The sequence below is a fragment of the Gallus gallus genome, chromosome 1, assembly GCF_016699485.2.
Source record: "Gallus gallus isolate bGalGal1 chromosome 1, bGalGal1.mat.broiler.GRCg7b, whole genome shotgun sequence".
Classification (NCBI taxonomy): Eukaryota; Metazoa; Chordata; class Aves; order Galliformes; family Phasianidae; genus Gallus; species Gallus gallus.
In genome coordinates, this window is record NC_052532.1 from 195799511 (window position 1) to 195823980 (window position 24470).

Consider the following 24470-nt stretch of genomic DNA (forward strand, 5'->3'; position numbering starts at 1 on the left):
CGCGCTGCCCAGCATCCGGGGCGTCGGGGGCGGGGCTTCTCCCAGCCCGCCCAATCAGAAAGTTCCTCCGCCGCCTGCGTGTGCCGCGCACGGGGCAGGGCGCGTTCAAACGGCCCTCCAGGCCGAAAGGGGGCGCCCCACGCGTAGGCTTCGGGCCTCTTAGGGCCGGGCCCAGGCCTGGGCCTGGCGGGGCCGCTCTGGGCCGGGCTATGAGGGGCGCCCCCGAGTGGGGCCTGCGGCGGTGCTCCGGGGCTGAGCCCGAGGGGGCCGTGGGGAGGACCTGAGGGCGGCTGGGGGGGAGGGAACGAGAACGGGGTGGGGCGAAGGGGAGGAGGGATGAGCAGGTGCGGACAGCGGGCCTGTTGGAGCAGGAAGGGGCGGGGGCGGCCGCGGCCCGGGGCGGGCATGGAGGAGCGCGGAACGGTCTGAGCCGTGTGGGGCCGGTGGGTGCGGGGCGCTGCTGGGGGTGACGGGAGGAGGGGAGCAGCGGGGGGACACCGGACCGGGGGGAGTAGCAGGCCTTAAGGGTGATTGGGGAAACGTGGGGGGGACGGCGGCCCTTGGGGGTGTGGGGACGGTCCGTGGAGCGAAGGGGGTTTCGGGCCCTCGGTTTGTTATGTGCCCCGTTTGGATGAGCCCCGGCCAGCAGGGACTCGGGATGCTGTACTCCCAGCCCCAGTATGCCCTCTGTCCCCTATGGGACAGCGTTGTGTGGGGCAGCGATGCTTGGGTGCTCCCTGGGCTGCTGGGCCGGGTGGGTCCTCGCTTTGCCTCTCCACAGCCCAGTGCTGGCCCTGCCAGCTGCATTCAGGCACCCCGTCCTTCAGTCAGAGCATTAGTGGGGCTGGCCGGGCAGGGGGTCCAGCTCTGCCCTCACCTCTGTGGCTGCAGCTGAATCCCTAAAGCTTCCATCCCGCGGTAAATGAATCCAGGCAGAGCAGCCAAACCCTGAGGTGGTCGCATGGTTTGACATCACCCCTCGCTGCTCCATGGCAGCAGCACCGGGCACTGAGTGGGATCCTGCCCTGTGCCCCTCAGCAGCAGCTCTTTGGGCTACAGCCTGAGGTCGCGCTGCAGGACGTGACCCTGTGTTGCCCTTGGTCCTGCTGATAATTGGCTTCAACGGGGATTGTCTGCGAGGAGGATTTGTTGTAGAGCCCGAGGTGAGGGAGGAAGCCAACACTCAGCATCGTGGCCCTTTGTCCCTTGTCCCCAGGTGGAGGGGAGCCAGTGTGGATGGGAGAGATTTGTACCATGCGCAGCGGAGCGATGGTTTGGGGCTGAAGTAAGGCATGTGCAGTGCTGGAGGCTGCAACTCTGTCCACCACAGCCTGAGGCGTGCAGGACAAACAGCAGTGCCTGAGTGCTGGAGTATACCTGGCTGATGCTGGGACATCGAGCCAGGGGCAAGCTGCCAGGCTTGAAAACTGGCCTGACATGACCTGAGTTGTTGAGCAATGCTTTAATCATGCAAGCTGAAGGCTGTGGTCCTGCAGCTTCCTTGAGGTGTGGTGTTGGCTATGCTGTGCTTGCGGTGCCCTGCCTGGGGCAGCATGCTGCAGTGTCAGCACAGCAGCTCTGAGTTCGGCCGAGGAAGGATCTGGATGGCTCTACCCAGCAGAAATGCAGTCGCATGTCTCCCAGCCTCGTGGTCCAGAGCTGGAATCGTGTCCCACACAGCTGATGCTGCTTTTGGCCTCTGGTGCCTGCAGGCAGCCCTCAGGCTGCTGTGAAACCAGCTGTGCCCAGGTTTCTCTGTTTGCAGCTTATTGCTTGATGCATTCATGCTGAGAGCTGTTGGGGACTGAAGGACAGAGAACCCCTCTGAATGTGTGCTTTTTGCTTTCAGGTCCATCAGCATGCTCCAGGTACCACTGCCCCTGGATCGTGATGGGATCCTATTCCGGCTCCGTTTCACCACTCTGGCTGTTGGGACTGTGTTTTGCCCCTTGTTTGGTTTCCTTTTCTGCGTGATTTGGTCTCTGCTCTTCCACTTCCAGGAGACAACAGCCACCCACTGCGGGGTAAGTGACGTCCACCTGCAGCGTGCTGAGCTCTTCTGGGTGCTGGCTGTGCAGGGATCCTCTGTTTCCTACCACAGGTGCTGTGTCACCTTGAACAATTTGTTTTTATTTACGATAGCTCTGAATGAGCAGTTGAGTATTCAGTATTTGAAAAGTATCGTGATAAAGAATAAAACTGATGAGGCTAGAGATAAGTATTCTGTCTTGAGAAGGAGTTACTCTTACAAAGAGGAGTCACAGCCTCTCACATCTCTTGGAGTTCTTTGAAGCAATCACAGGTACATGTCTGGGAGCTCTGGCTGAGAGGGACTGGCTGGGTTTCTGGAATGCATTAGGTCGTGCTCCTCAGCCATGGCATAAACATCAATAAGCAGCAAGAGTAGAGCTAGGAGAGGAGGTGACCCTGGGGTTGTACAGGATCCGTGCTGCTCCTCCTACCCAGACACAGTGGGGTGATGAAGGTGGGTGGTGGTGACGAGGTCCTGGAGCCAGAGGGGTGACATGGACTACTGAGGGCAGGCTACAGAGCAGTGGGATCCCAGTGATGATTGACTGAGAGGAATGACATGTGCACATTGTCCCCTCCTTGTGGAATGTTGTCCTTGCAGGACGGGCGCGTTGGGCAGTGCAGCAGGGATGCTCTGAGGTGTCCTGCAGCTTGAGGTGTGGAGTGAGGGCTCCTCAGCTTCAGCCTGCAGAGGTGCCAGGATGAGAGCAGGGAGGTGGAGGCCTCTGAGGTCCTGGCTGGGTGGGAGGGCAGGCAGGGACCCACTGCCTCCTGTGCCAGTGTGAGATGGAGGGGACATCGTGAAGCAGCATGTGTGAAGCAAGTGAAAAAGAGCTGTTTCCTCAGGCAAACAGCAGTTGGTCTGAGGAGCTTCAGTCTCCAGGCTGTTACTCCATGTGGACACCGTCAACGCTGTCAAGAGCAGGCCAAGCTGTATCCAGGACTGCAGGACTCTTGGAGCAGCTCTAAGAGCCTCTGGGGCACCAGGTGGCCTTTGCTTCAATCAAAGGAAAGATCTCTGAAGGAATCAGTTGAATCTGCTGAATCAGCACTTGGTTGTGGTGCTGTTTTTGTCTCTTTAGATCACTGAAGTCTTTTGTCTGCTGAGGACTGAGAGAGTCCATCCCTCAGAGCAGGGGAAGAGCAACATCAACTACAGGATGGTAAAGAGAGCTTTCAGCTGAAGTTACTGGGCAAGGGAAACCTCCATCCACGCCTCTCTTACTGGTTCAATGCCAGTATGAGTAATCGATGCCTGGAGACAGGAAAGGGATCAGATGCTGGCAGGAGAGCTCCTGAAGAACAGCACATAGGAATTGCAGCCCCTTTATCCAAGAAAGAAATTTCATTAGGGGCTCAGCTGAAGTGTTCCTAAAGGATTTCACGCAGCATGGGAAATAAAGGGGAAACTGGGAGTTTTAGACAGTTAAACAAGAGTTAGCTTTGATCCTTCTCATTTCCTCCCTGCACGGCTTGTTGACCACACTAGGTGATCTTGAAGGTCTTTTGCAACCAAATGGTTCTGTGATTCCATGGAATAGTTGTCCTACGTGGATTACCTCTTGCATGGCAGTCACAGCTGCCTGGGGACATCCCTGAGCTGCAAATACTTGGAGGTCAGCTCATTCTGGAGCTGATGGTTTTCCTGCTTTTGTGTCTCTCTCTGAGCATCACCTTTGCCTGCTGCTCCTGTCAATTTTCTGTTGGTATGTAGTTTTGCTTCCCTGCTCTCTTCTCTCTCTTAACTTGGGGATAGAATCAATGAATCATTAAGGTTGGAAAAGACCTCTAAGATCACCACGTCCAACCCCAACCCATCCCCACCGTGCTCACTAAACCATGTCCCTAAGTGCCACATTCACATACTTCCTGCACACCTCCAGGGACAGTGACCTCGCTGCTTCCCTGGGCAGCTTGTCCCATTGCTTGAGAAGGCACGTGGGGTACAACAGCTGAATGAAGGGAAGGAGTGGGGGTTATGGATCTCAAGCTGAGAAACCTGAGCAGGGTTCCCAGCTTGCTGAGCCTCCTCAATAGGCTGTGGCAGTGCTGGGGGCTGGATGGCCCTGCAGGATGCATCAGGGCTGCTGCTGTGTTACAGAATCACAGGGATTGGAAGGGACCTCTGGAGATCCCTCAGTCCAGCCCTACCCCCGAAGCCGTTCTGTACAGTCTTAGCACAGGAGAGCACCCAGATGGGTTTGGATGTCTCCAGGAAGGAGACCCCCACCTTTCAGGGAAGCAGCACCAGGGCTCTGCCCTCCTCACAGCACAGCAGTTCTTCCTCATGCTCAGATGGAACTCCCTGGGCTGCAGTCTGTGCTGATGCCCCTTGTCCTGGCGCTGGGCACCACAAAACAGAACCTGGCCCCATCCCCCTGCCCTTCAAATGCTGATCAGCACTGCTCAGATTCCCCCAGCCTTCTCTCTTCCAGGTGCACAGCCCTGGGGGTCTCAGCCTGTCCCCATCACGAGGTGCTCCAGGCCCCCAGCAGCTCTGCACCCTCCCCAGGGCTCTCCCAGCAGTTCCCTGTCTGCCTGGAGCTGGGGAGCCCAGCACTAGGCACAGTGCTGCAGCTGTGCCCTCCGCGGGGCAGAGCAGAGGGGAGGATCCCCTTGCTTACCCTGCTGGCCTCTCTCTGTGCAGTGTATCCCAGGTCCTATTGGCCTTCTTGGCCACGGGGCACCCAGCTCAACCCATTGCTCAACCAGGACCTCCAGACCCTTCCCTGCAGAGGTCCTTTCCTGCAGATCAGCCCCACCATGTCCGTTTCCTGGCTTTTGACATGGTACTTTTGCCATAACAAGCCACGCTCCCGTCTCTTCCAGGTCCCAAACTACCTGCCTTCCATCAGTGCTGCCATCGGAGGAGAGACCCCGCAGCGCTACGTCTGGCGGCTCTGCATTGGTCTGCACTCAGCTCCACGTTTCCTGGTGGCCGTTGCCTACTGGAACCACTACCAGAGCTGCCACTGCTCCCACCCTCGCTACCTGCGCCTGTGCCACTTCAACCTGCTGCTCAACCTGCTCGAGAACTTTGCCCTCCTCATCCTGACCTATGTGTCCTCCTCAGAGAACTATGGTACGTGGCTCCTTCCCACTCTGCATCAACCCCTGCATGGTGAGCTTGTTCGTGGATGCTGAGTTCTATAAAAGTTGGGGTTTGTCTCATAGAATCATGTAATGGCCTGGGTTGCAAAGGACCACAATGATCATCTCATTTCAACCCCCCTGCTATGTGCAGGGTCGCCAACCACCACACCAGGCTGCCCAGAGCCACATCCAGCCTGGCCTTGAGTGCCTTCAGGGATGGGGATATGTGAAAGTTACATGTGTAATGTGCTTATAGCTCAGCTCTTACTGAAACTCATAGGGTCACAGAGTGGCTTGGGTTGAAAGGGACCTCAGAGATCATCCAGTTTCAACCCCAGCTGCGTATAGGGTTCTCAGCCACTAAATCAGGCACCAGCTCAGGCTGTCCAGGGCCCCATCCAACCCTGATCTCCAGGGATGGGGCACCCACAGCTCTGGGCAGCAGTGTCAGAGCCTCACTGCTCTCTAGGTAAAGAATTTCCTCCTCACATCTGGCCTAGATCTCCCATTTTAAAGCCATTCTCATTTGGAGCCATTGACCGCAGCCCTCTGGCTCCAACCTTCCAGCCAACTCCTTATCCACCAAATAGCCCACGCTTTGGTCCCATATATCTCCAATTTAGAGATAGGGGTGTGGTGTGGGACCGTGTCAGAGGCCTCACATACATCCAGCTAGATGACATCCTCTGCACTTCCCTTTATCCACCAGTGCCATCGCTGCATCACAGAAGGCCACCAGATGGATTGGGCATGACCTGCCCTTGGTGAAGCCACGCTGACTCTCAGATCACCTCCCCATCCCTCGTGTGCCTTTACATGAATTCCTGGTGGCTGAATTTCTGTGCCAAGCCTGCCATCCAGCTGTAGTGCTGTGTTCCCATTTCTGTGCTGAGGATGTGCTTAACGCTGCTCATCACCACTCAGCACTGCTCCTGTTGTCAGCACAGCCCCCACTTCTGCCTTGTGGCCGTGGCACTGAGATGGTTCCAGCCCACTGTCTCTGAGCAGCGTTTTCTGGGTTAATTTCCTGTATTGACTTCAAGAGTAAATGAGAATCTTTCAGGTTACATCAAAGCGTGTGAAGTGATGGACTCAGAGGTGCCTCACCCATGGGTCCCATCCGAGCAGAGTGTAACTGCCAGCAGAGGGGCCCAGTGGTGGTGGCAGCACGGAGGACTGGCAGTCACCAGGTGGTGCTGCTGCAGAGGGCACGGAGCTGCCTGGACTTGGTGGTGAATGCTGGGTGCAGCCATGGGATGCAGGAGTTGTAGTCACATTGTACTGCAAAGGGAGAGACCAGGGCTGCAGGGAGAGTGGGTTTGGAGCAGGGCTGATGAGGGGAAGCTGGTTTGTCTCCTTGCAGGAAGGGTGAGGAGGGGCTGGAGCTGGTCCTGTACTGAGGGCGCAGCTACAGCACAGATTGCAAGCCTGCTGGCTGCCTTTGGGAAGGGACTGCGCTCCCTGGGCCCTGCAGGGCTGCCATAACAGGGCTGTGGGGTGGGCTGCATCCAGGATGCCCATGGGTGCCCTCAGCCACCTGCACCCCTTGCGGCTGCAGCAGGCAGAGGAGGGCTCAGACTCATCACGTCCTTACTTCCAACTGCTGCCTTCAGCTCCACTCTGTGCTGGGGGGACGTTGTTCTCCTTCCCCTGAAACAGGGAAGAGAAAGAAGGGGAGGGAAGTGTGGTTCTTACGGTCAGGTGTCGTGGTTGCAAATTCAGCCTGTGGGTTCCGTTCCTGGAGCAAAGCTTGGGGAATGCTTTGTGAATAAGTGCTTCTGTTTAAAAGAAAAACATTTGGCTCGAAATCTCACGGGCTTCGTGTGTGGCTGTGGGTGTTGTGAGCAGCCTCAGTTCCACACTGCTCCGACCGGCGATGGTTCCAACCTGCCCTGCAGTCAGTGTGGGTTCAGCAGTGTGCAGGATGGCCTTGGTGCTGGTGAGAAGGCTGCTGGCAGCTGAAATGCAGGAGGCCAGGAGGATGTGCTGGGCAGGCTGGCTGTGCAGCCACCCACCGTGCCTCAGTTTCCCCATCCATGCCAGGAGCTGCTCCCAAGCCTGCCTGTGGTTTGCAGCCATTGGGGCTCCCAGACCAGGTGCCAGGAGGCAAGTAAAAGCCCTCTTCGTGCTGTGCTTCCAAACACATCATGCACACTCAGAGGTTTGCAGCCCCAGCCCTAGGGGAAGGCACAAGGCATGGTAGCTGTCGTTAGCTCTGCACGGCTAACATGCTGCTGGGGCTTCCAGCAGGGCTGTGCCCACCATCCTTTGCCCCCAAAGCCTCCCCTGGTACTTCTGTCTCATTTCCGTGCCTAGATTTAACAGGAAGCCTCTTGTCTTGTTGATTCAGCAATCCATGAAAATGCCTTCATCGTCTTTATCACGTCAGCTCTGGGCCACATGCTCCTGACGTGCATCCTCTGGAGGATGACTAAGAAACACACAGTAAGTCCCGAGGTACAGACACTTTCCTTTCTTCTCTTGGTGCTGTGGTTGGGGCTGGTGGTGGAAGGGCTTCATCTGTTGCTTGCTTTTGAAATGACCAGATCTGGGTGGTGAAGGTATTAAAGACATGGGTGAATCTGGCTTACGGTCACCAAAATTCACACTTCGGTCCAATTTAACAAAACAAACCATGGAGGAATGTTTTGATTTCCTGTTCTGTACTTTTCACGTGGAGCTGATCCTCGAAATGCCATCTCCTGGGGTCTGCATTGCTGCCCTTTTCCCCTTGCTTGGAGGAGCGCCTCTGGGAGCTGAGCTGGGCTCTGTGCTGGGGAGCAGCACTGCAAGCAGGGAGCAGCTGCAGGTGGCTGTGGGTCTCATATGCAGGCTCTGGGGTTTCTCTGCAAGAGGCTGCAGGCTTGGGGAGCTGCTGGTCACACTGCACATCAGGCAGAAGGTCTGGGCTCCATCATCTGCACCCAGCTGTGATTGGTGCCCTGTTGGGTTTGGGATGGGATAAGCCAGGAGCAACAGCACAGGGCAGTGTGTTCAGCTTTGAAACTGTGTGTGCAGAAGCTCTGAACATCTGTGGTGCCTTTTGCATGTGCAGGTTTGCCTGGGACACTGGCCTGGGGCTGGCTCAGGGGAGCTGGGTCCATATGGAGCAGGATGGGAGCTGAGGCTGGGACTGGATTTGTACACAGCAGGATGGGTGTTTTGCATAGGGGTGGGTCCATATGGAGCAGGATGGGCACTGTGCATGGGGCTAGGTTTGTATGAGCAGGATGGGTGCTGAGCCTGGAGCTGGATTTGTACAGAGCAGGATGGGAGCTGTGCATGGGACTTGGTCTGTATGGAACAGGATGGGTGCTGTGCCTGGGGCTGGATCCATATGGAGCAGAATGGGCACTGTGCATGGGACCTGGTCTATGTGGAGCAGCATGGGAGCTGAGCCTGGGGCTGGATCTGTGCAGAGCAGCATGGGAGCTGTGCATGGGCTGGGATCAAATGGAGCAGGATGGGTGCTGTGCATGGGGCCATGTAGAGCAGGATGGGAGCTGTGCATGGGGCACGCTCAGACAGTCACAGTGCTTTATTGCAGCTCCTGCCTCGTGGCCTCTGTTTATCTTCCCCTTCTTGCAATTCTCCAGCTTCTGGCCCTGCTGGGATACCTGGAGGAGCAGCTCCAGCTGCTGTGGCTGTGGCTGCACTGCAGGAGAGCCCTTTGGAGGTCCCATCCTGGGCCAGGGGCTCAGGGACAGGTGGGGTGCTGGGGCACAGCTCTGATCCCCCCCCCAGTGGGATAGCCAGTGCTTGGTCACTGGGGCCTGCTGAGTGTCACCAGGGTATGTGGGGCTTCAGGCCATGCTGGTGCTGCCCTGGCTCAGAAAACCACACACTGCGGGCAGGGATGTGCAGCTTGCTGAGCAGGTGGCTGCCCCACACTCACAGAGGCCACAGTTGGGCAGTGGGGGCACCGTGGATGTGCAGAAACCAGCCCAGGGCTTCCTTTATTGAAGCACTTTGGGCTCTTTGTGGTTTTGCCACCTGTCCTTGCAGTGCCCAGCACCGAGTGGGGCTCCCTCCATCATCCCATCCATCATCCTTGGGATTAAACTGGGCGGGATGGCTTATGGGGATGTGGGGATGCTGCCTGGGCATGCTGCCATGCTGGTGGCCTTAGGGGAGTGAGTGGACCCAGCCATATCCAAGTGCGGATAGAGGCGCAGTGGGGAGGAGCTCACGTGCTCTGTGCTGGTCCTGCTGGCCCTGTGTTCTTGCCTGGATCCAACAGAACTGGGAGCATGAAGGCTGGAGGAACCCTTTGAGATCCCCAGTCGCACCCCAACACGTCCCTCAGTGCCACATCCCCACGGTTCTTGAACACCTGTGGGGACAGTGACCCCCCCCATTCCTTGGGCAGGGGGGGGCAGCCTGTGCTAGTGCACTAACAGTCTTTGGAGAAGAATTTTCCCCTGATATCAGACCTGGTGCAGCCCTGGAGCTGATTACAAAGCACATCTTCCACCCCAGAGCCGGGTGTCCTCATGCAGTGTCAGCAGGTGGAGCCATGGCCCGGGCAGTGCACCCAGCAGGTCCCTGCAGCAGAGGCTGCGTGTGGATGGGTGTGCTGTGATTGCCCTCAGCCCCACTTGCCCCGGCATCCTTCCCACGTGCACTCCCACGCAGCGCTCAGCTCTGCACCGGGCAGCACTGCAGGGGGATTTCCCACTGCTGCTGTGTGCTGCTGTGTGCTTCGTGCTGTGTCCTCCCCAGCCCGCTGCTGAGCAGGGGAAGTTGCACAGAGCTGCTGAGCACCTCGCGGGGTTATTGTCGGGGAAGGTCTCCGGTGTGGGAAGCTGAGGCTGAGAACGGCCTTTGGGCTGCACGGCCGCTGTGCGTCATCACGAGGGCTCCTGCAGTTCCGTACAGTGGGTGGGAGGCTCCACACCTTCCAGTTCTCCAGAAGGGCTGGGAGGTATTGGGAAACACCTGAAGGATGAAGCGGTCACCGCCAGCACGGGGTTGTGGGGTCAGGACCAGTCCCTGCTGCAGCACCAGCGTGGGCTGCTGGGGGTCAGCATCCCTGGGGGTGTTCAGGGCTGGGGGGCCGTGGCACTGAGGGCTGTGGGCACTGGGGTGGGCTCGGGGACCTTGGAGGGCTTCTCCAGCCTTCATGGCTGTGATCCCATGAGGGGAAGGTCCTGTTTTGGGAACTTACGACGAGGTCACGCAGCTGGGCAGCAGGGAAACCAGCTGATGCTGTCTTTTTGGGTTTCAGCAGAGCTTTCAGTGCTGTTTCTCACAGTATCCTGCGGGACAAAAGGCACAGCACAGCCATCGTGTCAGGGGTCGGAGCCAAGGGAGCAGTGTGGGGCCAGGAGGGTCAGCTGGGATTGGGGCGGTGGGCACAGCCCTGAGCTCAGGGCAGCACTCTGCCATAGGGCCAGGCTCTGGGGGTGCTGTGTGGGGCTGGGCTCGGTGACCCCCCCGGGTCTGTGCCAGGTCAGGGTATCCCACATAATATCATCATGGCAATATGTTCACCTGTGCCATCTGCCCCTGGGCTGCCTCCTTGCTGCTCTGCGGCTCAGCTGTGGTCCTGCAGGAGGGCGCTGCTGTGGGGGGATGCCCGCTCCCAGGCTGTGCTTTCAGCAGAGCTCATGTGTGTGACAGGAATTGGTCTTGCAAAAGCCTGACATTCACCGGGGCCGGTGTTGCAACAGCCCTGCTGCGAGGGCAGGAAGGTGCTGGGGAACTTGCTCGCAATGGGGAAGTGCAGATGGTTTCCAGTTGCAAGGTGGCAAATGGGGAGAGAAAGGAAAACGAAGCCTTGCGGGTGTGGGGGGAAGGGAGAGTGGGTTTGGGGCAACGGTGCTGTGAGGGCAGAGGGAATGGAGCTGGAGAGCCCCGGCTGTGTGCTGAGCACTGTGCATGGGGGCACAACCCTGCGCGGAGCCCTCCCACCCCGCTGCAGGGCTGACAGCAGCATGGGCACAGCACAGCAGGGCTGGTGGTTTCACTTCTCATTTGCAAACATCTCTGCAGCTGCTGTCACTGCAGGCTGTGTGCCCGCTGGGGCACAGCCGGGCTGCACTGCTCACCCCATAGCTGTGGGGCTGCAGCCCCCAGGAAGCAGCTCCTGCTCCTTCCTGAGGGCTCGAGCCCTTTGCTGTCAGAACGGTGTAGCTGAGCTCGGCTCGCAGTGCACAGATACCAGCAGTGCAAGCACACGAGCACCGAGCCTGGCTCTGGGGTGGGTGCACCAACAGTTTGTGATGGGGGTCCCCCACCCCCATTGCTCTGCAGATACTGCGGCACTCACCGCAGGGAGGCCAGCAGAGCGAGGTGAGCAGCACGTAGCCCCAAAAACCCCAAGGCAGAGCAGCTGGGCCGGCGTGTTAATGCCACTTAGCTGAGCTGTGGTGTGGCCCCATTGCAGCTCCGTGGGGGCTGTGAGCCCACATGGGGGTCCCGCAGCACCACGGAGGAGGGTTGGGGTTTGGCACAGCCCCACACAGCGCCGTGCAGCTGCAGCTCTGCTCCCCCCCCAGCCTCAGCTCCTGACTCAGCCCCGTGTGCATGGGGAAACGTGCTGCAGCACAAAGCCAACGCGCTGCATGGCCAAATATAACGTGCTGCGGTCGGCCGGGTCGGACCCACATCCAAACATAGCACTGTGGGGTGGTGTGAGAGCAGAGGGAGAGGGCCTGGAGCCCCACTGCAGCCCCACGCACAGGGCTGTGTTCCCGGCAGCAAAACCTGGGTGAGCTTTTGGGCTGAGCCCACCCTGAGGATGGGTGGTCGATGCAAATGGCTCACAAGGTGCTGCCTGAGGCTGGGTTATCCTCTGTGCACTGCAGCCCCGTCAGGCTGTGCCTAAAGCACTGCAAGCAGCAGCCTCCTGCAAGGCTGCACAGCTGGAGGGCGTGAGCCAACGCCGTGCAGTGCTGTGATGCAGTGCAGCTGGGAGCTGTGCAGCACTGTGCAGTGCAGCAAAGCGGTGTGGTGCTGCACGGTGCAGTGCTGCATGGTGCAGTGCTGTGTGCTGCCATGCAGTGCAGCATGGTGATGGATTGCGTGGTGCAGTGTAGGGCCATGTGGTGTGATGCAGAATGATGCAGGGCAGCACAGTGCCATGAGTTGTGGTGCATTGCAGTGCAGCACAGTGTTGTATGGTGCCATGTGGTGCAATGCAGCATTGTTCTACATGATGTGATGCACTGCAGTGCAGTGTTATGTGGTGCAGTGCCATGTAGTGCAGTGTTGTGCCATGTGTTGCAGTGCAGCACAGTGTTGTTTGGTACCACATGGTGCAGTGCAGCACAGTGCCGTGAGTTGTGGTGCATTGCAGTGCAGCACAGTGTTGTGTGCCGCCACGTGGTGCAATGCAGCACTGTTCCATGTGGTGTGATGCAGTGCAGTGCAATGTTATGTGGTGCAGTGCAGCACAGTGCCATGAGTTGTGGTGCACTGCAGTGCAGCACAGTGTTGTCTGGTACCACATGGTGCAGTGCAGCACAGTGCCATGAGTTGTGGTGCAGTGCAGTGCAGTGTTGTATGGTGCCACGTGGTGCAGTGCAGCACTGTTCCACGTGATGTGATGCACTGCAGTGCAGTGTTATGTGGTGCAGTGCCATGTAGTGCAGTGTTGTGCCATGTGTTGCAGTGCAGCACAGTGTTGTTTGGTACCACGTGGTGCAGTGCAGCACAGTGCCGTGAGTTGTGGTGCACTGCAGTGCAGTGCAGTGTTGTATGGTGCCACGTGGTGCAATGCAGCACTGTTCCATGTGGTGTGATGCAGTGCAGTGTTATGTGGTGCACTGCAGCACAGTGCCATGAGTTGTGGTGCAGTGCAGTGCAGTGTTGTATGGTACCATGTGGTGCAGTGCAGCACTGTTCCATGTGGTGTGATGCAGTGCAGTGCAGCACAGTGCCGTGAGTTGTGGTGCATTGCAGTGCAGTGCAGTGTTGTATGGTGCCACGTGGTGCAGTGCAGCACTGTTCCATGTGGTGTGATGCACTGCAGTGCAGTGTTATGTGGTTCAGTGCAGCACAGTGCCACGAGTTGTGGTGCGTTGCAGTGCAGCACAGTGCAGTATGGTGCCACGTGGTGCAGTGCAGCGCTGTGCTGCATGATGAGTTGTGTTGCACTGTGGCAGCAGTGGGGCTGCTGCTGCGGGGGCTCCAGGGGGGCAGTGGGGCAGGAGCAGTGCTGGCAGCCCATGGGGTGGACGTGTGAGGCTGAGCTCCGTCAGCCCCAGCTGCCCCACGAAACCCTGGGGCCGCCCTTCCTCTCTGGGTTTTCCTCTGCACCGCAGCCTGCGTGTGCGTGCCTGTGGGGTCATGGAAAGTGTGATGGGGCCATTTACATTTTCCTAATTCTCAGCAGTCCCTGAAAATGGAGAGGTTTGCCTCACGTGAGCCGACAGACGGAGGGGGAAGTTCCCCTCCCACTCAGACACAGGAATCACGGCCGGGTTGGGTCTGTGGGCGGCATCCCCCCCATCCCTGCTGTGCTGCTGTGCTGTGGGTTCCCCACACCCACCCGGGCTGGGGGCTCTGGGCCTGGTGGGGCCGTCACTGTGGGGTTGGGGGGCACAGCCCCCGCTGGGAGGGGCTGAGTGCTGAGCCGTGCCCTCATTCTCTCGCAGGAGCGCAAATCCTACAAGTGGAAGCAGCTGTTCTTCTTCATCACCTTCATCACCTTCTCCATCGCCGTCTGTGTCTATTTCCACCACAACTGGTACTGCAGACCTGGAGGTATGGGCACAGCTGGGCGTGGGGCAGCCGTGGGGTCCCGGCGCTGCCCTCTGACCCGCTGTGCTTCCTCCTGCAGTGTACACTATCTTCGCTTTCCTGGAGTACGTGGTGGTCTTCTCCAACATGGCCTTCCACATGACAGCCTTCTGGGACTTCGGCAACAAGGAGCTGGTGGTGAGCTCAGTGCTGGAGGACAAGCACTTCTAAGTGGGTGCCACGGGGCTGAGCGGCTCCCGTGGGTGCCACCCCATGGCGTGGGCTGGGGGCTGCGGACGTCCCCTGGGCTGAGCTCTGCAGGTGGGACCTGACGGCCGTGGCACCGTCCCGGTGTGGGACACGAGGGCTGACAGTCACTGCCTCCTTGCAGCGGGTTGGGCAGAGCAGCTGCTGCTCGTGGTGTTGGGCCCATTCCCTGCGTGCCGCTTTCACCCCCAGGCTGAGGGGATTTGTTGGGGACCCTTCATCCAAATCCCCCAAAAAGAACCCGTGGTCCAAAAGGTGGTCCGCAGCGCTGGGACTGTGGGCGCTTTGCTGCAGGGCTGTGTGTAGTGCTGGGCTGGGGGTCCCACGTCCCCATCCGTGCGTGCCCCCATCTCCCACCCGCATGGGGCACACAGCCCCTCCCCGCAGCGCCTTCTCCCGGCTTTGGAGGATGAAATAAAGCACTGAGGATTTTTGTGAGCTCTCTGCAGTCTCTGTGCCCTCTGCTGCCCTCCTCCTCCCCTCCCCGCTGTGGGGTCTCTGCTCCCCCCCCGGGCTGCAGCACCCGGAGCTGTTGGTACCGTTTGGAGTCCATGGGTGCAGTGCGGGGTTGCTGGAGCAGTGCAGCGGGGTGGGGGGTGGGGAGGGGGCACACAGCGACCGTGCATGGGCAGCACCCATTCCCTGCAGGACCCCGAGGCAGTGCGGGGTCAGGGCTGGGTGCAGGCGGTGGATCCGGGCTTTGGGGTGGGTGGGAGCTGATGGCTGCACTGCCCCCCCCCCCCTTCCGACCCCTGGGAGCCAACACAGCTGCAGATGCCTCTGGGGTGGGCATGGGACATCGGGGCTCCCCCGGTGCTGCCCACACCCCCTGACCTCATCCCGCGGCGAAGAGGAAGCCGTGAGCTCATCGCAGGGCAGGGCTCCGTCCTCGCCTTGTCCCGGCCCCCCTCCGCCCGTCCCCGCCGGGTGCGTCACGGCCGTGCGCCCTCGGCACGGCCAGGGGATGGGGACGGGATGGGGACGGGATGGGGACGGGATGGGGACGGGGCAGCGCTGCCTCGTGGCACCACCGCCCACACCACCCCCTGCCCCCCCCCACCCCCCCGCGGGCGGCTGCGGGGAACAAAGGCCGTTTGTGTGAGGCCGTGTCCGGCTGTGGGGCCGCACAAGGGGCCCCTGTGCGCGGCTGACCCCGACCCACGGGGGGCTGCAGCGCCCGGATCCCCCCATACCCCACGTCCTGGGGCTGCCACGGGGACATCCATGGGGCTGCCAGGAGGGGCAGAGTGTGAGCTGTGGTGCCCGGGGACTTATGGGAAGGAGACCCTCCTCCTGCACACCCCAGCAGTCATCCCTGCGGTGTCCCCATCCCCACTGTGTCCCCATCCCTATGCTGTCCCCACGCTCTGCCATATCCCCGTGCCCATCCCTATGCTCACCTCCTCCACTGGCCCCATCCCTGCAGTGTCCCCCGCTCCCCCCCACGTCCCCACAGAGCACTTGGTGCTGGCCAGGTGTCACCCAGGGGCGCAGTGCCAGGTTGGGACCCACCCCCCATCCCAGGGACCCCAGGGCACAGGGATGGCACTCGTGGCCCAGCAGCAGTTCCAGGGATGGGGGCAGACAGCAGAGCACAGGAGGCGTGGGGCTGAGGGGGGGGGGTCTTTATTGAAAGCAGCTCAGGGGGGAGCTGGGTGGGGAGAGCCTGGTGCCATGGGGGTCCTATGGGACAAACCACTTTGTAGCACTTTGAGGGGCAACACTGCACCAGGGGATGGCAGAGTGTGGGGTGGTGGTGGGTCCCCAAGGGGCTGGGGGTCCCCACAGGGCATGGGGCACAGCGGTGGTAGCAGTGGGTCCCCACGGGGTGGGGGGAGCTCAGGCAGGAGCCGGGGGGTTCGGCCCCATGGGACAGCCCTTTCTCAGGAAGTGTCGCTCTGTGCCAGAGCTGCAGAGGTGTCACCCAAAGAGTGAACACTGACAGCCAAGGTGGGGTGGGGTGGGATGGGATGGGGGTGGGATGGGGATGGGATGGGATGGGATGGGATGGGATGGGATGGGATGGGATGGGATGGGATGGGATGGGATGGGATGGGATGGGATGGGATGGGATGGGGATGGGGATGGGGATGGGGATGGGGATGGGGATGGGATGGGATGGGATGGGATGGGATGGGATGGGGATGGGATGGGGATGGGGATGGGGATGGGGATGGGATGGGATGGGCATAGGGAATGGGATGCAGGTGGGAGAGGATGGGGATGGAATGGGGGTGGGATGGGGATGGGATGGGGATGAAGGGAACACGAAGGAGCCCAGCTGGCCCCAGGCCAGCAGGCAGGTAGTGCAGTTGGGCTCTGTAGCACTGAAGCTCACAGTTTGGGGCTGGCCGGATTTGGCCATGCTGCGCTCCACGGGAGGCAGAGAGCTCGGGGGTGCACAGAGCTGGGGAGGCTCAAAGCCAGAGATGCTCAGTGCCAGCAGTGCTCAGAGCCAGGGGTGCTCAGAGCTGGAGATTCACAGAGCCAGGGGTGCTCAGAGCTGGGGCTGTGCGGAGCCAGAGAGGCTCAGCACCGGGGATGCTCGGAGCTGCTGCATGGTGACGTTTGGAGCTGGGGGTGCTCAGAGCAGAGGGTGCTCAGTGCCAGAGGTGCTCGGAGCTGGGGGTGCTCAGCACCAGGGGTGTTTGGATGGGGACGCTTGGAGCTGGGGGTGCTCAGTGCCAGAGATGCTGAGAGCTGGGGGTGCTCAGCAGAGGATGCTCAAAGCTGGGGGTGTTCGGAGCCGGGTGCGTCGGGGCTGGGGCCGCTCGGAGCCGGAGCTTTGTGGGTCCTGGGGGTGCGTGGGGCTGGGCAGGGCGGTGTGGGGCTGAGCACAGCCCGGGGCGCCCAGCGTGGTGGCAGCGAGTGGGGGCGATCCCAGAGCAGAGCACCGCGGTGGTGTCCATGGGCACGGCAGCCCCACGCCGCCCTACAGCAGCACGCAGGGCCGCTTGGCTTTGGCCGGCGCGGGGTTGAGCACGGCGCGCACCGCCTCGGTGAACACCTCCTTAATGCCCTCCTGCTGCAGCGCCGAGCACTCCAAGTATTTGACAGCGCGGATCTGCCTGCACAAGCTGAGGCCCTGCTGGGTGCTGATGGGCGCCTGGTTCTGCTCCTTCAGCCGGCGCATGGTGTCGGGGTTTGTGCGCAGGTCCTTCTTGGTGCCCACCAGCAGCACGGGCACGCTGGGGCAGTGGTGGCACACCTCGGGGTACCACTTGTGCTTGACGTTCTCGTAGGAGGGAGGGCTGGCGATGGAGAAGCAGATGATGAAGACGTTGGTCTGGGGGTAGGAGAGCGTCCGCAGGCGGTCGTATTCCTCCTGCCCGGCCGTGTCCCACAGGTTGAGGTTAATAGTCCGCCCGTCCACCGTGTTCTGCGCGCTGTAGTTGTCGAAGACGGTGGGGATGTACTCCTTGGGGAAGGCGTTGGTGGTGTAGCAGATGAGCAGGCACGTCTTCCCCACCGCGCCGTCGCCCACCACCACGCATTTGATGCTCTGCATCGCTGCGCTGTCTGCTTCAGCGGCCTACGGGGGGCGGATGGGGTCAGGGGGGCGCGGGGGGCACACACAGCGCCACCACCCGCAGCCCCCGGTGGTGGGGTGGGGAGGGGTGTGGGGTGGGAGCTTGGAGCTGTGCTGGGGGTCGTGGGGGGCACTGCGCTCAGAGCCGTGGGGATGTGGCACTGAGAGACGTGGGCAGGGGTGGGGATCGCAGCGCCATAGAATGGCCCGGGTTGGAAGGGACCTCAAGGATCACGAAGCTCCAACCCCCCACCACACACAGGGCCACCAACCTCCACATTTCAGACCAGCCCAGGCTGCCCAGGGCCCCATCCAACCTGGCCTTCAACACCTCCACGGATGGACGGGGCATCCACAGCCTCTCTGGGCAGCTGTTCCAGCACCTCCCCACTCTCTGTCAACAACTTCCCCCTCACATCCAACCTCAATCTGCCCTCCTTCAGCTCCAAACCATTTCCCCTCGTCCTGCTCTTATCTCCCCTCTCAAAGAGTTGTATCTCGGAGGGCTTTTCCAGCATCCTCCATGCTTCCATGATCCGCTGGGCAGTGTGCACAGGGACTGACTGGGGCTGCCACGGCACAGAGCTGCAGTGCCGCACGCTGTGCTGCGCCGCACCACGGCACACTGCTCTGCTGATGGACCCCATGGGGCTGATGGGGTCAGGTGGGCCGGGCAGAGTGGAGTTCCGGGGTGGGTGGGGGTCCTCAGAGGGTCCACGGGATGCGTGGGGCCCTCTTACATGGGGAAGTCACTCTTCCTCTTCCCGCGCTGACAGTGGTTTCCTGCCCATGGGGGTGGTGCTGCGCCCCCATCCCACTGCTCCCCATGGTGCCGAGCCCCGTGTAGGGCTGCAGGTGCCCTGGGGGGAGGAGGACGAGGCTGGGATGGGGCTGGAGAGCAGCAGCGGGGGGGGGGAGCAGCATTGGGTGGGGGTGGAGGAGCAGCTCAGGGCAGTGGGGTGAGCACACGGCTCTGCCACAACCCCACTGCGTCCCGTGGCCGTCATGGAAATGTGCCGTCCCCATCCCTGTCCCCATCCCAGCAGAGGCAGTGGCTGAGTCAGGGCTGTGGGGAAGTGCAGTGGAAACGCTCGTGGCCGTGAGCACATCGGTGCCATCGGAGAGGTGGCCCCGGGGCAGCGCCCACCGGGAGGGTCCCCGTGGAGCTGTGAGGCCCCTGGGGTGGGCACAGGGCACGGTGGGCCCGTCGGGTTTGTGCTCCCCACGGCAGCGCCTCGGAGGGGTACGGGGACGCGGCACAGCAGCCCCCCCACGGGTGGCAGTGGGGGCAGACGCAGCACGGGGGGGCTGACCAAAGGGGTCTCCATGCGGACAGATGGCACTGCCGCGTCCCAGCAGGGAGGGATGGAGCCGTGTGGGACCACACATTGAAGGGGCTGCGCATCGGCGCCCCCCGCGCCACCGAACAGCAGCGGGACTCCACGTGGGCCCCACGTGCTGCTGCACACCCAGCGCCACCCCCGGCCTCAGCCCTGCACCCATCCCGGTCCCCGTCCCCGTCCCGTCCCCGCCGCTCACAGTGCCGCTCTGTTCTCCCAGGAGGGCTCCGGCCGCCCCCGCTGCCCTCCCAGCCCCCTCCGCTCGTTAACCCCTTCTGCCCCCGCTGGGATGAGGGCCGCGAGGAGCCCCACGGCGCATCCCCGGCTAACGCAGGGCAGGGGCGGCAGCGCCCCCCACCGCCCCCCGCGCCCCCGCCCCGCTCCGGCCGCGGCCACTCCCAGCGGAGGCGGTGGGGTGGGGGCTTCGGGAGGAACCTCCGCGCGGGACCCCGCGGCGAAGCCGTGCCCCGCAGCCCGGCCTCAGCCCCACGGGGCCGCCCCTCCCCGGCCCCGCAGGAGGAGGGGAAGCGGAGGAGGAAGAGGAAGAGGAAGAGCCGCGGTGCCGCCGCGCTGCAGTGGGTGCGGGCGCGGGGCGCGGGGTGATTCATCCCCCCACCGCATCACCGGGGCGGGGGAGACGGCGCAGCTGTGGGGCCGAGCAGGAGAAAGGGGAAGCAAAACCTCCCCCGGCCGCTCACCCGGGGCGTCCCCCCCCCCCACCTGGGGCTTTCCGTGGGGCCGCTCCGCTGCGGGGCTGCACCGGCACGAGTCCGGCACGGCGAGCGCCGCTGCGGCACCGCGCGCACCCAACTCTGTGCGCCCCACACCGCGCGCTGTGCGCCCCGCAGCCGCCGCCGGTCCCCCCCTTCCTCTGGTTCCTCCCCCCCGCTCAGAGCGGGGGACGCCAAACCGGACGCGGCGACCCCACGCACGACCGCGGGTGGCACCGATGGGACGCGCTGCGGGGGTCCCGCAGGCGGTGCGCGCCGGGCGGGGCTCCGTCCCCGCTGTCCCCGGGCCGGGGGAACCCCTCGCCGCGCACCCACCGGCAGCGCTGTGCCGGGAGATGTGGGTTTCCCGGCCGTGGGGCTGCGGGGCCGACCGGATTCTGTGCATCATTGGCACTACCAGCCCCATCGGCACACTCAGTCCCATTGGCACACTCAGTCCCATTGGCACACTCAGTCCCATCGGCACACTCAGTCCCATCCATGCACCGGGGGCACTTTGGAGACGCAGCGTAGGGGACAGTGGTGGGGGACACGGCCACGATCTGCCCCTCTCAGAACGTGGGGATGGAGATGGGGGTGGAGGGAATGGGGTCTGGGAATGGGGATGGAGGTGCAGATGGAGGCGGGGGAGGAGGAGGTGGTGGTGGAGGTGTTGAGACGGGGATGGGGATGGAGATGGAGATGGAGATGGAGATGGGGATGGGGATGGGGATGGAGATGGGGATGGAAACGGGGATGGAGTCAGGGATGGGATGGGAATGGGATGAGATGGGGATGATGGAGATGGAGGTATGGAGATGGGGATGGGAATGGAGATGATGGAGGTGGAGATGATGGAAATGGGCACGAGTACGGAGATGGAGATGGGGATGAGATGAGGTGGGGATGGGAATGCTGGAGGTGGACGGATGGGGATGGGGATGGGGATGGGGATGGGGATGGGGATGGGGATGGGAACAGCCCTTCGGGACACACGGGGGTCTTCCAGCACCGCAGGCCGACCCGTGAGGCAGCAGGACCTCACATACCCCACGCAGTGCACCAATCCTATGTGAGAGGAAGAGGATGGAAGACCCCCAGCGGAGGAAGATGGGGCTCCAGGACAGCAGCGGTGCCCTCAGCCTCAGCCACCCCAGCCCGACCTATGGCTACGACTCAGTGCGGACCCCCCATTCCCCGGCATCCCGGACCCACATGGGGGGCACCGGGGCTGCGTGTGCTGCCGTGGGACCGATGTTCGCCCTTCTCCTGGCTCTGCCGCCCTCTCCCCCCGTCAGACTCCGCCCTCGCAGCCCACCCCGCGCCCCCCGCGCTCACCGCGGCCCATGGTGGGGGGCACAGTGGGGGGGTCCTCCGCTCCGCTCCGCGCCGCTCCGCGCCGTTCGGTCCCTCCCGACCCCGACCGTTCCTCCCGCCGAGCCCGGCCCGCCCCCGCCGCTTCCTTCCTGCCTCGGCCCGGAGTGGGGGGGTGTCATAGGGCGGGGGGGGGCGTGGGGAAGTCGAGGGTTTGGGGAGGGGGGGGAGCGTGGGAACGCGGGGGGGAATTTCCTCTGGGGGGGGGCAGCAATCGTCCCCTCGAGGCGTCGCCCCCAAACCCCACCGAGCCCCCACCCCGGGCACCCATAGAGGGATGGGCGTCCCCAGGGCCCGGTCGGGGCAGAGCTCCGCAGTGGTGCCCTTTGGGGGCTGCCCCCCATCTGTCCCCATTCCGGTCCCCGTCCCCCTCTCATCCCCACCCCAATTCCTGTCCTTTTCCCCTCCCATCCTCTCTTCATCTCCGTCCCCATCTCCGTTCCCAGGACCATCTCACCCCCATCCTCACACCTGAGTCCTCATCTCCGTTCCCATCCCCATTCTTATCCCGTTCTCATCCCCACCCCATCCCCACCCCATCTCAATCCTCATCTCATCCCATCCCCATCCCCTTCCCCATCCTCATCCTATCTCCATCCCCATCCCATCCCACCTCCATCCCCATCCCATCCCCATCCATTCTTGTCCCCACTGCCATTCCCCACCTCAGTTCCCATTCCCATCTCACCCTATCCCCTGTCCCTATCCCAATTTCCGGGCCCAGTTCTTGTCCCCATCCCCATCCCCATCCCCATCCCCATCCCCATCCCCATCCCCATCCCCATCCCCATCTCCATCTCCATCCCCATCCCCATCCCATCCCATTCCCACCCCCATCCCCATCCCGACCCACATCCCACCCCATTCCCATCCTATCTCCACCCTCATCCCATCCCGCTCCCATCCCTGCCCCTCCCATCCCCCATTGCCCCGGGGTGGGGGAGGGGCGGTGCTTTTGCCGCCGTCGTCCCTCCGCCGCCTCACTTTGCGGTCCCCGCACCCGACGTCCCTTTCCGTTCACCCATCCAAGCTCCGCACGCAGTCCTTCCTGCTTAGCTTCCGCGCCTCGCCGGCGGCCCGAGCCCAGCCTGCACTTCCACCTCGCGTCCAGCAGATGGCGCTGCGGCGCAGCGGAGGTGGGTGGGAGGGGCGGAGCCGAGCGGGGGGCGTGGCCAAAATCCCGCGCTCCGATTGGCCGAGCGAGGCGCGGCGGCGGCCCCGCCCACTGTCAGCGAGGTGCGGCGGCGGCCCGGGCGGGTGAGCGGCGGGAGGGGCGGGCGGGGGGGGCGCGGGGAGGAGGGGGCGGCGGGGCGGAACAGCGCCGGGCGGGGGGGCGGGGGGGGCGGCGCGGAAACGGAGCGCGGCCGGAGGGGCGGCCGGGAGGGGGCGCGGGGCGGGGAGCGGCGCCGGGCCGGCGGGGGGCGTGGTCTGAGCGGAGGGGGCGTGGCCAGGTGGAAGGGGGCGTGGTTTGGTTTGGGGCGTGGCCACACGGGGTGTGGACTAGGAGGGGGCGTGGTCTTGGTGGAGGGGGCGTGGCCGGGCCAGCGGGGGCGTGGTGTCACGTGGCCCCGCCCCGGCCGGCAGCGCGGAGTGCGGCGGTTCGGATCCCGGTCCGGCGCTGACCCGGCGGTGCCCCGCAGAGCGTGGAGGCCTCGATGCGGAGCGGGAGCTGAGCGGGCATGGAGTTGCGGGCGGCGGCGGCGCTGTGGGTGCTGTGCGGGTTCCTTCTGCAGCCGGGTCGGGCCGAGCGGCCGCCGGGCTCCCACCTGGACGAGACGGCCATCGCAGGTACGGCTGGGCCGGGCCGGGCCGGGCCGGGGCGGCGGGGGGGGTTCGGGGGAGGCTTCGGCTGAGCGAGCGCGGGGCGGGGCGGGCCGCGTGCGGGGCTTTCCCCGGGCCTCGGGATGGGGTTCGGGGCCTCCGGGGGTGCGGGGGGGGCTCCGAGGTCTGGGCGGTCCGCGGGCCGTGGGGGGCTCCGAGCCCGGCCCGGTGCCGTCGGTTCGCCCCGCAGGAGTTCCCCGCGCCGGGCTGAGCGGCGGCGCCGCGCTGGAAGCGCTCCGCGAACGTTACCGGCAGCGCCGGGCGGGTGGCGGAGCGCCGCGGGGCGCGGTGGGCCCAGGAGGGGCGGAGGGGTCAGAGCGGGACCCGACCGGAGCGCCGCGACGGGAGAGCCGTCCGAGCGGCGGCCGTTGCGTGGGGACGGACGGGAGCGGCGGCTCCGGGGGGGGTCAGCGGGGGGCGGAGCGGCTGCGGGCGCCGCCGGGGGGACGGCGGAACGGGGAGAGCCGATCCCGCACGGAGCGCCGCGCGGAGCCGCCCCGCATCGCGGTTGGGGGGGGTGGGGGAGGGCGGTGAGGTCGGTCCGAGGGCCGGGCCCGATCCGTTCCGAGCGCTCCGGGGTCGCTGCGGTGCTTTGCGGTGCCGGCTGGAGCCCCCCGGCCGGCTGGGAAAGTGATCTGCGCGGCGCAGGCAGGTTTGTGCCTGCGAGGAATGCTCCGGGACGGCTATTTTTGGAGGCGGCGGCGGTCCGGGGTGGTTCAGCTGCTGCCTGCGAGCGGAGCGGGCCGGGCTCCAAACCGCCACCCCGGTGCGCTCTGCTCCGCCGCGGCCATCCACGTGCAGCGGTGGGCACTGCGCGCCGCGCTCCGTCTGCGGACCGCCCACCCTATGGAGCTGATGGAGGCTTGGAGGGCTCCCAGCGTCACAGGACGGCCCGGGTTGGAAGGGACCTCGAGGATCATGAAGCTCCAACCCCCCACCACCCACAGGGCCACCAACCTCCACATGTAATACCAGCCCAGGCTGCCCAGGGCCCCATCCAACCTGGCCTTCAACACCTCCACGGATGGACGGGGCATCCACAGCCTCTCTGGGCAGCTGTTCCAGCACCTCACCACTCTCTGTCAACAACTTCCCCCTCACATCCAACCTCAATCTGCCCTCCTTCAACTTCACACCATTTCCCCTTGTCCTGCTCTTATCTCCCCTCTCGAAGAGTTGCCTCCCCTCCTGTTTGTAGGCTCCCTGTAGGTCCTGGAAGGCTGCACTGAGGTCACCCCGCAGCCTTCTCTTCTCCAGGCTCAACAAGCCCAGCTCCCTCAGCCTGTCTTTGTAGGGGAGGTGCTGCAGCTCGCAGCTCAGTATTGGGGTGCATGGCTGGACCCCACGGTGTGTGAAGCAGGAGTGCAGCTCGTGGCCGGCTGTGCACACAGCTGTGCATCGCTGCACCATCAGCTCCGTGTGCCCAACGTGCTCAGAGGGGCTGCGTGTCCTTCCCCGCTGTCCTGAGGCAGTGCATGCTTTGCTGTGTGGCTGCAGGGCAGGGTGGGGATGGGGGCTGCACGGCTCCCTCTGGGTCTGCATTGTGTGGCTGCCCATGCCCGTATCTTTGGATGTGGCACCCAGCAGGACTGCAGCCCCCACACCTGGCAGGTATTATAG

The 24470-nt window shown here is 63.2% G+C and overlaps 3 protein-coding genes across 31 annotated transcripts in view; 2 read left to right on the plus strand and 1 right to left on the minus strand.

Moving 5' to 3' along the window:
* Window positions 1-313: 313 nt before the first annotated feature.
* Window positions 314-14514, plus strand: PGAP2 (post-GPI attachment to proteins 2). Of its 17 annotated transcripts, none has more exons than XM_040660145.2 (8): window positions 390-443; window positions 1217-1749; window positions 1850-2024; window positions 3114-3194; window positions 4861-5152; window positions 7475-7581; window positions 13725-13833; window positions 13910-14514. In XM_040660145.2, the coding sequence occupies exons 3-8, from the start codon at window positions 1860-1862 to the stop codon at window positions 14038-14040; spliced, it is 885 nt and encodes a 294-aa protein (XP_040516079.1). In that variant the 5' UTR covers window positions 390-443; window positions 1217-1749; window positions 1850-1859; the 3' UTR covers window positions 14041-14514. The 17 variants fall into 17 exon arrangements, with proteins under 17 accessions (XP_040516033.1, XP_040516043.1, XP_040516107.2 ...); XM_040660164.2 differs by having other exon boundaries at window positions 1217-1290; XM_040660137.2 differs by having other exon boundaries at window positions 1217-1285.
* Window positions 14515-15686: 1172 nt separating this feature from the next.
* On the minus strand, window positions 15687-21098 carry RHOG (ras homolog family member G). Its single transcript, XM_015280950.4, has 2 exons — window positions 20994-21098; window positions 15687-17608 (listed from the first exon to the last, which is right to left on the minus strand). Exon 2 carries the CDS (start codon window positions 17582-17584, stop codon window positions 17009-17011), a length of 576 nt encoding a protein of 191 aa, XP_015136436.1. The 5' UTR covers window positions 17585-17608; window positions 20994-21098; the 3' UTR covers window positions 15687-17008.
* A 1132-nt stretch (window positions 21099-22230) lies between these two features.
* Window positions 22231-24470, plus strand: part of STIM1 (stromal interaction molecule 1) — a 47932-nt gene continuing 45692 nt past the window's right edge. For 10 of the 13 annotated variants that reach the window (XM_046942294.1, XM_046942282.1, XM_046942290.1 and 7 more), the window contains exons 1-2: window positions 22257-22286; window positions 22670-22817. In XM_046942294.1, the coding sequence (XP_046798250.1) occupies window positions 22709-22817 (109 nt within the window). In that variant the 5' untranslated portion in view covers window positions 22257-22286; window positions 22670-22708. Of the gene's footprint in view, window positions 22287-22608; window positions 22818-24470 lie in introns of those variants that run through there. The other 3 variants (XM_046942315.1, XM_046942281.1, XM_046942277.1) reach the window with 2 other exon arrangements.